We start from the raw sequence: 13792 nt of genomic DNA on the forward strand, positions 1-13792 counted from the left end.
TCTCCCTTTAGTTGTGGAGTTTGTTCTGTCAGTCTTCAGGTCTATTTCTGGGGTATTCAGGATGATCTCATAGTTATCTAGTTGGCAGGAGGTGGGTGCAGGGTCCTCTGCCACCATCTTCTTTGACTACTCATCATTTACCACTGGGTAACAAACTATTATAGTGAAGTTGAATCTTAGTGTGTATATATACTTAACAGAAGGATGTTGACAGTATACTTGAAGTGTTATATTTATTAAGCAAAAATAAATTATTATTTATTTTTAGGGATCAGGTTGTTTCACATAACGTATGTTTTATTTATACAAATTCTTTTAAGTTGCAAACCTACACATTTTTCATTAAAATTGAACAAGCTGTTAAAATTGCTATAGCATATCACACCTAAGCCCTCCAGTACAATTTTAAGCAAATATGTATTGTTGAGAAAGTACCAGAAGCAGTCGAGGCAGCAAGACTGTATTCCTAGTAAGGTAAACAAAAACCTCTGCCCTTTTCATTCTTCATTCCCTAAAGGAGTTACACTACCAAGTGAAGGAATTTCTCAGCTACGGGTTTGAGGCCACAATTGCAACCTTAAATGATTGCTCTTGAGATTGCAGTTTTTGCAGGCAATCATGTCCAGCTAAATTACATTACAATAAAATTGTTATTTTAACACCAAACTGAATGAGGGACTGAAACCTACATGTGAAAGGAAAGCTAGGCTTGAGGCTTGCTCCTCTTTTAAAGGAGTAGTGTTATTCTAGTTTTACTGACACATTAGTTTTCATAAAGTGCAGACACAAAATAAATAAGGTGAAAAAGGTCTTGAAGCTCTATATACAACTATGAGATTAAGTAAGTTACTGGTTATGTTCTTGATAGCCTTTTAACTCTGTGGAAGCTGTAATATACATTAAAAGCTCATTGATCCAAGGAACATAATGATTCTTTTTCCCCTTAGATCAGTCTACTATGAAGGAATATATAATTATGCTAGTTTATTCTATAAAACAAGATTAGATTAAAGACAAAATTTATGTGCTATAGGCTAAATCCAGATACAGTCAGGTGCTGAGCATTATTCCTGGCTTCAAAATAGGATGTATCTGTTTCACCATCTGGTTGGGGTATGAAAGGCATAGTTTGATGCTGCAGATTTTCCCAGTCCACATCACTGAAGAGAGGATGACATTTTAGCTCTTAGGGAAAATATAAAACAAAACATAGTATTATGACACCATTGCCTAAGTAAGTACTGTTTTACAGGAATCAAGAGAAGGTCTCACATGTATCTTGCCCTTGTTTTGCTTCTCACGTATGTGTTTAATTTCTGTGCAACTACATACTTCACAGTGGCACATACTGTGTTATTTTGTATAACACCTGACATATGACAGGTGCTTGGCCTGTATTTGTCAAATAAGCGAATGAAAGATTTGCCTTAAAAGAAGCCTATCATTCTCATGCCTCCATCTTCTCACATAATCCCTGCCTTGATGAGATAAGAGCTTGGCCTACTTCCTGTTCTGGGATACAGTTTCCACACCACTGATCTTCAGGATTAATGCCCACTTCTCATTCCAAAACAATGCTGCCGGTTTCTATCTCTGCAGTCCGTAGCACCATCTTTTGTCCCATGTAACTTTGCTAAGAACCCCATCCTCCACTACCTTACTTTCTTCCATATGCTCCATCCTTATCCTTCATGGTAATTTTAACACATACATTGATGACACTTGTGAAACCTTCTCTTCTCTTCATGGTTCTTTGACTTTGATTTCATCGACTTGTATCTCCATTGTATGCTTCTTTAGCAGTATGGGTACATCCGGAATCTCTACTGACTGCTTCACTTACAAGATCTCAACTTTGTTCCTCTTTTGAACTACATTTCCAGTACCTGTCTTCTTTGCTAATTCCTTTTACCTACTGAAATGAAATTATGGTCTTTTGATCACACTTGTGATACTTAGTTGCTAGACACAACCTTCCCTCTCCTCAACCCTTCACTTTGTAAGACAACAATAAAGATGTTGGCAAAAAATTAAGTGACCGGGCACCCAAGCGGCTCAGTCAGTTAAGTGTCCGACTTTAGCTCAGGTCATGATCTCACAGTTTGTGGGTTCAAGCCCTGCATCAGGTTCTGTACCAACAGCTCAGATCCTGGAGCCTGCTTTGGATTCTGTGTCTCCCTGTCTTCCTGCCCCTCCCCAGCTTGTGCTCTCTCTCTCAAAAATGAATGAACATTAAAAAATATAAAAAAAAAAATCAAGTGATAATTAAGGCATTACTTCAAAAAAAAAAAAAAAACAGCAACCAATTTAAGGAAAATACTGTGAGAAGACCACACAGACAAGAAATAATTATGTGTCTATATTGGGAGTGATGAGTTGGGAAATCAGTATGTCTACAAGTTGGTTTTTCCCTAAACTAAAAGATTGGTAGGAAAACAATAAAATAGCAAAAATAATTCACATTTAGAGAATTTGTCTCTCAATTGTTCAAAATAAATGCCTGAGCATGGATTACTTTAGAGTTACTTAGCAGTAACTCTTAAACTGTATCTGGATGTGACAGGATGCTTTATGGCTCTCTCATCAACTGAACTCACTAAGGAATTCTAAGCCAGTTTAAGATGAACTCAACAAACAGTTACTGAAACAACTGTTTCTAATCAAAGACTACTCCTGTCATCTGCTTCACTATGTAAATTGTTCATTAAACAAATGAACAAAAATCTGAGGTCATTGGTGCTGAGGATGCTGTTCTTCTGTCTCCACTTATTTTCACTTACTTTGTCCTTTGGGAAGCAAAATTACCCCAGTTGAGAACTGTTCTAAAGTAATTTTCAGAACTGAGGTTTCAAATGTCTGCACCCTCAGTTTACATAGGATTTTTCTCAAATCTCACTCTTCACAGAAGTCTTTCTGACCACTCTATCTAGAAAATCTCTTGTCAACACTTTGTATCTACTCACTTGCTTTATTTTTCTTTCCAGGACTCACTGCTAGATGGCATTATGTCATGGCTATATCTGTTTACTTTTTGTCTTTCCACTAGAGAGTAAGTTCTACAAGCACATGAATTTTAGTCTGGTTCATCCCTGGGTGCAGCATTGCCTGGCACCTGAAAGTCACTCTATAGGATTTGTTAAATAAGTGAATAAACTGTTGATCTTATTTGAGGGAGCACCTAGAAGCTGTTGCAAATGACATATTACCAAAGCTCGTTTTTCTAAATACCTTACATCACATGGAAATGCATCTGAGGACATAACTGAAGACATAACAAACATATATACTTTGTTACAAAAAAGATTTTAAGGCAGGTGACATTAAATCTAATTTGAATCTCAAGTGAAGCCAATGGGTTTTTGGTTTCAAAATTGGAATTTAATAACCCCTGCACTGGAAAAAACCATTGAATGGGTCACAAATGTATCAATTTTTTTTATTGGAGACAACCTGGCACCTAATACATTTGCCAGTCAATAATGATATCAGAAATGAAGCAGTATGAAATTACAGAAGATAATTTTGATAAAAAAATATTTTCTGTATTTGTTGATAATTAACTTTATCAGGCTTTAAAAAAATCCTAAGACATTGACAAGATTGTTTTAAGATAATTGTTTGAGATTAATAAAATTCAGTGAGTGGACATCCTAACCTAATGCATTGAATTTTAATGTAGAACAAGGATCAATATATCAATGTATATCTAGCAGGCAAAAATAAACTGAAGACATTTTTTAAACCCAGTTAGCAGTCATATTATTTGTAGTGTTGTACTAGAACTTGATATCATTACTACCATTCACCTGAAACAAATCAAGGCTAAGAGTTTATTAACATAAGACCTTACCTTTCATTCCAGCTCTCTTTGTATTATCAATAGTTAGAAGTATTTCTACTGCATTTTGAGCATTATCAGATAACTTTTCTTCACCTTCAGGCCATGGGATATCTACAAATACAAACAGCTTGTTGATCATTGTTCAAATAATACAGAGAGATAAATGTGTCTACCTTAACAGAAACAGAATCACCTCTTTTCAGAATATTCTGGAATACTTGTTGTGGTGTTTCATCATTGAAAGGAGGAATTCCTGTTAGAAATTCAAACAAGCAAACTCCAAGTGCCCACCAGTCTACTGCAGGACCTGGAATTTAGGAGGGATTAGTTGAACTTGCAAGCATTTTGTACAAATGTTTCATCAACTAAAACATCAATACATGGATATTTGGAAGAAATCAAGGCATTCATTTCCCTAAGGCTTTCTTCTAGCTTCATAAGGTGCAAAAACTCAAATTACTTTCATTTCAGTAACATGGCAATTACTTTACTTCTCTGTTTTCCAGGAAGTTTAGATTAGCAATTAACACAGCTCATTAAAGAAAAGTTAAAGCTATCTTTTGTCACTTACTAATAACTTCTGATATTCTGAATACTTAACATGTTCTAAATCTAAAGATTACTCTCAAAAATAGAGTACTTGTCAATTTCAAATTGGGGGACAATAACATTTAGATGATTCTGTACTCCACTTACTTCACATGGGGGTGAGATGAAGTAGCAACATTTATACTAATTGGAGGACAGCCTGGTTAACAAGGGAAAGCCTTCGTGTTTTAATGTAACCTTACTCCTTTGAAGAACTTAGAGGAACAAATTAGTTTAACAAAAAGTATTCACTTAAACTATGGCTTGCAGTGGTAATTAGGAGATAAGGTTTAATAAATAGGTAAAGCTGATTTTTAAATGAGATCTTTACTGGAAGCATCATTCATATACAAAGATTTTTTTTTAATTTTATTTTTTATTTTTTAAAATTTACATCCAAATTAGTTATCATATAGTGCAACAATGATTTCAGGAGTAGATTCTTTAGTGCCCCTTACCCATTTAGCCTATCCCCCCTCCACAACCCCTCCAGCAACCCTCAGTTTGTTCTCCGTATTTATGAGTCTCTTCTGTTTTGTCCCCCTCCCTGTTTTTATATTATTTTATATACAAAAATGTTTTAAATGATTATTATAAATATGACCTTATAATCTGGTTTATACTTTTGTTTAGTCCTCTCTATGAAAAAGTGTTTCCTAAGCAAAGGTTCATTTCAGTCAAGAAATGACTATCTTCAATATAAATTTAAAATAGGAATTCTAATCTAGTACTAAATTTGCTTGGAAATTGCTCTTTAAATCCATTTCTCAAAATTCATTATTATGGTTAAGCAACTGCCACCATCCCATTTTCAAACAAGTAGGAAAGCACTGGGGAATCTGCCATTATTTATTATCTGGAAAATAATTACATGCATTTAGAGTGCCTTTTTATTGCAAGCCACATAATCCTGTCTTCCCTAAGGAAAAAGTGATGAGAACCATCTATAGGCTTCCATTTCTATAATAATCACTATAAAAACATACAAACCACCTCAGTTAGTAGCTCTTTTAAGCACTGCTGAAAAATAATTATTCCAACAGGTAGACAGTATAACCAAATAACAGAAAAGTAGGGGAGAAGTCAGGGGAAAAAACATATGTTTTCATTATTTTACTTAGGTTAGAAATTAGAACCCTTTTCCCAGCTCAGCCAAAATGTACTCATGTCAAAAACATACATGATTTCTCCATGGATATGTCACACATACCCATATATTTGAGTCAAAGTCTAATAAGATCACATATTATGATAGATATAGCAATTATAATATATACTGCTAGCCAGAGAAATAGAACAAACTTGTTTTACGCTATTGGTTTTCTAATTCGAAACCCACATCTGTAATTTGTACATTTGATATGGTTATACCTTTTTGTTTTCTAATAATAATGGAATTAAATAGTTAAGAAAATTCATGCCCTTTTGGAGGTGCTAATTTTCATATTTTTTATGAAGCCTATTTCCTGGGTGCAATAAGAAAGTCTGCATCTTCACACTCTGCTACTTTACAAGTTACTTTAAAAATGCATCATGCCTATATTTGCTTTCACAGAGAAGAGCAGTCTCTCTGGATGTCTTACTGCTCAGAAGACAGAATGCAGTTTATTTTTATATTTACTAAGTGAGGTGAAAGGAAAAAAAAATTTTCTCTGCAGTGTGATCTAGTTATACTTTGACTGTTCAGTTTAATTTGCTTTGCCATATTACTTTACAGAGAAGTTCACTCACCAGAAGTCTGAAATCCTGCACCAAAGAAAAGAGTAATTAGGTACACTGTATTAAAACTGAGTTCATTCTCACATCATTCATTGGACTAGATATAAGTATTGTGCCAGATACAAGGGACACAAAGATGAATAAGAAAGATAACTTTTCCCAAGAAAACCTACTCTGGGGAGAGACGAAAATAGATACATTTGACACGATGTTAAGAGACGTGAAACAAAAATATGCACAAGAAGCTATGGGAAACTCAGCCAGGAGTTCCAAAGTCCTTGGTGGAAGGAGAAGACCATGGAGGACATCAGAGGAGTCTCAGCTGTCCTCAGCACAATGTTTAGAAACAGAGAGGTCAATATAAGAAACAGAATTGCTGTAGTGACTGCTCTTGGGGCCTGCGATTTGGGAAAGAGATATAGTCATTTTTTTTTAAAATTATAAATTGCTTTGTATTATTTGCTATTTTAAAAACTGTGGACCAAATTACCTTTATAGGAAATGAAAATCTTAAAATCACTAGATAGCTGAGGTAACTAGATCCTCCCACTAAAGCAGTGGCAGGATCCTATAAAGCAAACCTTTAAATTTGAAGCTTACCTTCATACCGGATCCTAGACAGAGAAAATGCAGATTACAGGAAATGAGCTGGCAAACCTGTGACTTAGCAATACGGGCACTGTACAAAGTCAGTTAAATGCCCAGAGGAACTTAGTTGCTCTGGCCAGTAATGGGGAATACGGAAGGTCTCTCCTTTCAACATCACAGAGATTGTTAACAGTGTTAGTTGAGTGCTAACCCAGGAATCCTTCTGAAGTGCTATGTAGAAGGAAAACACAGACTCAAGTGTTAAGAAATTTTCATAAGCTTTTGCAGTGGAGACAAATATAATAACATAGGTAAACTGACATAAGCTGACATTAAACAGTGTATAAAAAAGTGATATAAAAGTGAACAGCTACTTCCCCATAATTGACCAAGGATGCTTTGTGGAAGAGGTAACATTTGAACAGATGATGAGATGAGACGAAATTTGATGGGAAGATGATGGGGTTCTGGCTTTTCTCAACTAAGGGAAAATACTTGTGCAAGATAAGGAAAAGCTGAAGAAAGATGAGTCTAAGAAGCAGAATGAGAACATAAGGCTTATAATGAGATTCTTTTGAATCTGCTGGCACCTCGATCTTGAACTTCCCACACTCTGGAACTGTGTGTGAGGAATACATTTTTGTTGTTTATAGAAGAAAAAGAAACAGAGAGAGATTCTTTGAGAGATGAGGCTACTACAAGAGCTGAGAGCCTCCAATGCCATGATCAATAATCTGGATTTTACTTTGCAGGTGGGAAGGAGCCACCATGGTTTTTGAAGGAGAGAAGTAGTCTGACCATTTTATGTCTTAAGAGGGAAAATCTGGTGGCAGTGATTATAGACAACAGAATGAAGTTGATGGTCCAGGAAGAGAGCTAGTAAATTAAGGAAAAGGGAAAGAGGAGTTTCTTACAGAGGATAGTGACAGAGATGGAAAAGTGAGAAGAAATTCTGCAGGGACAGTATTGGCTGAATTTACCTGCCTGAATGTAGGGGCAAGGTCTGTGCTATCACGAAGGTGGTGGAATTGAGAGAGGGAACAGAGGAAGAGCAAGCTGGACAAGTCCCATTCTCACATACAGCATGGCCAGTGGAAAGCTGAGTAGGTACTTTGTCCATGTGTCTGCTGCCTAAAGAAAGTCGGGATTAGAGCTGGATATTTAGGAAGCATCAGCAAGGACATGAGCACTGAAGTCATGGGAGATAGGAGATTAACAGGAAGTAGGTGTAGGGAAAAAAGGGTAAGTAAAGGGCAGGATTGTGAAGAAGAATCTCCATGTTTGGAAGAGCTGAAGAGCAGAGGAGTAGCAACAAAGTAGTGAGAATGAGAAGAAGCTGGTATATCTGACAAGAACAACATCACTGAGGACTGTTAACAACAAAGTGTCAGTGACAGGCGCCTGACTGGATCAGTCCATAGAGTATGCAACTCTTGACCTCGAGGTTGTAAGTTCAAGCCCCACGTTGGGTGCACAGTTTATTTAAAAATTAAAATCTTAAAAAAAAAAAAGAAACAGTGTCAGTTAAATGGAGGGATAACAGTCAGATTGCCAGAGCAAAAAAATATCAGGCAAAGAAAAGAGGCAACCTTTGAGAAGGGAGATGGTGAGGGGAACAAGGATGGAAATTATTTTCATGCTAAGGAGAAAGGCAACACAGGAATAAAAATAGAAGGGGTGGAGGGGGTGTGAGGAAGATGAGACAGTTGATCACCAAAGGAACCCAAAGAAAAGGGAAGAAACTGATAATATCAAGAAGGTGCTCACATTATGGACTGAATTATTTCACTCCGAGAAAAGACATGTTGAAGTCTTAGTCCTGAGGTCCTTGGAACGTGCCATTTGGAAATATGGTACTGGCACTTATAATTAGGTAGGTTAAGATGAGCTCATACTGGAGTAGGGTGGGCGCCTAAGCCAATGTGACTAGTGTCCTTATAAAAACACAGCCATGTGACCATGGAGAAACAGGGAGAGCAGCATATGAAGAGGGATGGTTTCAGTGTAGCACCTGCAAGCCAAGGACTGCAGGCAAACCCCCGGAAGATAGAAGGGGTGGGATAGTTCCTTCACACCTCTCGGAGGGCGCATGGTCCTGCCCACACCTTGATTTCACACTTCCAGCTTCCAGAACTGTCAGACAAGAAGTTCCTGTCATTTTGAACCATCAGTTTGTGGCACTTTGTTACAATGGTCCTAGGAAACCAATATAGTTGGTTCCAGAATGCAGGAAGGGAACGTTCTTCAGAGAGCAAAGGGGAAAAAGAGAGGCTAAGTAAATATGCCATCCTGTCTTCCTAGGCTGCATCCAGAAGACAGCTCATTTCTGGCTTGACCCTTGTGGTAAGGGGGGAATAAGTGAAGGTAAGCTCTAATCAGGCTGCCGACTGAAGTTTAGGCCCGACTTTGTATTCCTGAGCCAAAACTGGAACAGACCTTAAGAAGACATTTAGAGCAAAGATAATAGAGCAGGTGGAAGGTAGGGTTTCTCTGGATCACTGAGACTGAAACGGAAGGCAAAGAACAAATGGCTGCATGTCTTCTTTTACCATAATAAATAAATGCCATATTTATGAGAAAAGAGCATCACATGAGTTCATTTTCTTTTAACTCTCGGCAATCCAAGTACCAAAGAAATTTAAAACAATTTTTCCTCAAAAGAAAACGTAAAGATAGAGAACACTTCAAAAACTCAAGATATGGAAGCCTTACCATGGGCCCTGCCCAGTAACAGCTCAGGTGCAAGGTAGTCTGGGGTTCCAAGAATTCGTCCATCATCCACTGGGGCTGCCCCTCGCCTCACACTCTTTGGAGTTCGGTATGGAGTTCCTGATTTGATCTGATTTGGGGTATGCTAATTTAAAAAGAGTTTAATAGACAATAAATATCTCCATTCCTTTTACAGCGAACAGAATTGCTAAAACAAAAGCAAAGCTAGGCTGTTTGGCATAAGAGATATACTCAAATTCTTGATCAGTTTTGAACAGTCCTGAAAGCTGGTGAAATTCAATAGTTTAGATAACACCAATTATTTCAGTAAGATCAGGATATGCAAGACAGAATGAAAAAATCCACAAGAAAAAAAATTTTTTAATATATATTTATTTTTGAGAGAGACAGACAGTGTGAGCAGGGAAGGGGCACAGAGAGAGGGAGACACAGAATCTGAAACAGGCTCCAGGATCTGAGCTGTCAGCACAGAGCCCGATGCGGGGCTTGAACTTACAAGCCATGAGATCATGACCTGACCTGAAGTCGGATGCCCAAATGACTGAGCCACCCAGGGGCCCCAAGAAAAATTTCTTGATAGCATGGATTAATACAAACTTAAGAACAGTCACTGAGGGACAGTGCAACAAATAGGTCATGATCTCACAGTTTGTGGGTTTGAGCCCCATGTCGGGTTCTGTGCTGACAGTTTGGAGGCTGACAGCCTACTTCTGGTTCTGTGAGTCGTCTTCTCTCTCTGCCCCTCCCCTGCTCACACACTCTCTCTCTGTCTCAAAAATAAATCAAAAATTAAAAAAGAAAAAAAGATATTGTTATCTCACAAGGACTCTGTGAGACCAGCGGGACAGGTTATCAGCGTATTCTACAGACAGATAAACACACTCTGAGGGAAAGGGATTGCTAAGTCACTAAGTTCTGAATAGGCAACCTGAGTCTTGTGACCCTAATTCAGGGTTTGCACTTTCTATTTTATGATCTCTCTCCAAAGGAAGAAAAAAAAATGAAACTTTGGGTTTAAGATAAAAGTTTAGAAAACACAAACAACATAAGATTGGTAATATATATTTTCAAATTGTTTCTATAAAGAAAAGAGATCGTCTATGAAGATCCTTAGAAGGCAGCAAGGTGGAGTGGACTCTATATTGTACCTCAGAGTTGCTGTCATCAGGTGAAAATATGTGACTGTAAATATGTAAACATGTGATTGGAAATATGTGAAAGTATAGAGAGCAGATGGAGGAGCTGTATTTAAGAATAATAAAATTACTACCAGCTTTACCTTTATGCATCAAAACCTCCAACCATCAATCCATAGATTCCCAACAAGCAGAACAGAATTCTATGGTAAATCTCATACAATCCAGGTGAGAGGCAAGTATCTGGCTTTAATAGTTTGTTATAAAGTCTAAACACAAAGTGTTAAAAAGTTATAACATACCTGATATGGCATATAGGATGTTCCTTTTTGAGTAGGGGTTATAGCCATGGGATATGAATCACTATAAACACAGGAAATATCCATTGTGTCTAAAGAGGTAATGCTCATTTTGGATGGTTCTGAGTTACTGGATGCATTAATAGGACTGTTAAAACTTCGAAAAGCTACAGCATTTCTTTTAGATACGGTTAATGTTTTCAACACTTCCGAAGATGGAGCTAACATTTTTTGGCTACTGCCTTGGACAGCAGGATTCTCATCACTTTTTGGCAAGGTACTTTCTTGCCAGCTGGGTGATACCGTAAGTAGACCTTCAATGTTTGATTCTTCAAAAGAGGATTCTTTGATGCTTTTATCTGGATCTAAGGACTGCCTTTCTAACGAACTTTCCATTATAGAAATTCCTGGAAAAGATGAATCGGAGTCCATACAAATACTTTTAGAAGCTCTCTCATCATCAGAACATAGAAAACTAGAATTTAAGTGGTCCTTCTTACTATTCTTGTCACAATCTTCATCTAGTTCACACATAAGGTTTTTTGCTATCATTGGGATAGGTGATTTTTCTGGTGTTTGTTGTTTATCAATGAAAGAATTGACCACGTTCTCCTTATTAGCACAGTCATTTTGCTGACCTCCACGTACTGATAGCTTAAGGTCTTGGACTTCAGTTGTTAAGCCTGTCCTTTGATTTATACAACCATCACTCATTTCATTACTCCCCTTAAGCTCTATACAATTTTTTTTATTCTGTATAATATTCTGACAAGGACTAGAGTCAACTAACTCAAAATTTCTTTTAAAACCTCTCTTCCCAAGGTGCTCTTCAGTCATATCACCAGAATCCACAGCCCATGGATCTGACTGATGAAAAGCAGGCTGTGTTTTGTCAGTGGCCATGTTAATGTTATTTATATCCAGTTCTCTTGCTTCCCAAGAAACTTCCCCAGGGAAGCATTTTTTAGCAGGGTTTACACAAGAGTTTCCAGTCGCAGGGATGGTACCACTGTTATGAATGGGAGAAAGGGCTAACTCAAGATCCTTTTTATTGAAACCTTTGGTCTCGATGGCATTGGTAGATTTTGTACACAAAGGCTTTTCTATTATATTCCAACTCATCATTGTAGAGCCCAGTGCATCATCACTTTCCTGAGAGGGAGGAAAAAACACCGTTTTAGTTGTATAAAACTGAGATTCTTGAACCTTTTAAACCTGTTGACTTAGGTGGAGTAAATGACCCCATAAACTATTATGCTACCTATTCCCACTTTCCAATGGAACCAAAAAACAATGATAAAAGAAAATTAGAAAATATAAACAATTATAGCATGTATTTATATATATTTTGAGTAAAACACTAGTCTAAAATTCAAATTAACTACAGTGTGTATTTATATAATTTAACATGTATTTGTATATTATTCTGGTCTTCTGTAACACATATTTGATACAAATTATTTAAGTAGGACAAATTAATAGGCAACATTTTCAGGCAAAATTAAGGGAAATTTGAGGCAAAACTGAGGGTAAGATTACATTATGTATATATCTGCTTGGCAACAGCGGATATATAGATGATTCTGTTTTGAATTATAAAATGCACAGGACTTAAGACATAGTTAATGGAAAATCATAGGCAAAGATTTTGTTAATGTAAACATATATCATTTTGTACAAGTATAATAAAACCAAGCTGACAAAGATGAAGCTAAACTAATAATTTCTAATTAAAACCCCAAAATAACAGGAATTAGAATTCACTGTCAACAAGATGAAATGATCTTTCATTAATAACAAAATACTTTTCGTAAAATCTGTTTGAATTCCAACTATCTGCAAGTGCTCTTGTATGATCAGAGCTTTGTACAAAATATTATAAACTGGTACATTGTATTCAGGAGTTTTACAAGATTACTCAATTACAGTGTATCTTTAGTAAAAAGTACTGCCTGCTTTTGGTATGTGAAAATCAAACTTTATTAACTTACTTAGTAATAATGAGTGCATGATCATGAACAAAAATAACAAAAATCCCTAAATTACAACTCATAGATCTGCAAGATCATCCAAAGATTAGCACAGGGTTTATCAGGATTCCCTTGTGGTCCATGGTCACTCTTCTGTTTATAACTTTTTTTTTTTTTTTTTTTTTTTGAGAGATCAATCAAGGCTGGTGGGGGCAGAGTAAGAAGCAGAAAGGGAATCCCAAGCATGCTCCATGCCCAGTGCAAAGCCTGATGCAGGGATAGATCTCATGACTGGTGAGATCACAACCTAAGCCAAAATCAAGAGTCAGATGCTTAACCAACTGAGCCACTCAGATACCCCTCTCTGTTCATAACTTGAGAAAGACTGCTATAATCTAATCACTGCATTCCCCAAGTATGCAGAAGTGGGAGGAAGAAAGTAAACCTGTGTATAGTTTGAAATATTATACAATATACTTTTTTGAATAGGAAGAGGTGAATTAACAGTATTAGGAATGGAAATCTGTTTATCCTGTAGCATATATTACCTATAGAGCAGCCTATAAGAGGAGATTGAGAAAAATAATTTGACCTTACTTCTAGAATACAAATATCCAATAATGAAGAAAACTATATTACTGAGAATAAGGGACAAATACAATCTAAATTATTTACTCAAATTGAAGGTTTATTCTTTGTTTATTATCATTATTCTAATCTAACATTACTTCATCTGTACTCTATGAAGGATACTTTATTATAATTTAAAACTTTAGGATCTCTCAGCTTTAATACTTATTGGCTTTAATGGCTTAAAAAAGGCAAGAACCGAAATATATACATGAAGTAAAATAATTTTAAGTGACTCCATTCACTTAGCAAGCAATTTCCTTAGAATAAAAACTTTTTTTTTTTTTTTTT

At 36.4% G+C, this 13792-nt stretch overlaps 1 protein-coding gene across 3 annotated transcripts in view; it reads right to left on the reverse strand.

Moving 5' to 3' along the window:
• Positions 1-216: 216 nt before the first annotated feature.
• MASTL (microtubule associated serine/threonine kinase like) overlaps positions 217-13792 on the reverse strand; it is a 35680-nt gene continuing 22104 nt past the window's right edge. For 2 of the 3 annotated variants that reach the window (XM_045466661.1, XM_045466659.1), the window contains 5 exons: positions 10905-12053; positions 9449-9590; positions 4035-4148; positions 3851-3952; positions 217-1185 (listed from right to left, as the gene is read on the reverse strand). In XM_045466661.1, coding sequence (XP_045322617.1) covers positions 1028-1185; positions 3851-3952; positions 4035-4148; positions 9449-9590; positions 10905-12053 — 1665 coding nt within the window. In that variant the 3' untranslated portion in view covers positions 217-1027. The remainder of the gene's footprint in view (positions 1186-3850; positions 3953-4034; positions 4149-9448; positions 9591-10904; positions 12054-13792) is intronic. The other variant, XM_045466660.1, reaches the window with a different exon arrangement.

This window comes from Leopardus geoffroyi, chromosome B4 (genome assembly GCF_018350155.1).
Source record: "Leopardus geoffroyi isolate Oge1 chromosome B4, O.geoffroyi_Oge1_pat1.0, whole genome shotgun sequence".
Taxonomy (NCBI): Eukaryota; Metazoa; Chordata; class Mammalia; order Carnivora; family Felidae; genus Leopardus; species Leopardus geoffroyi.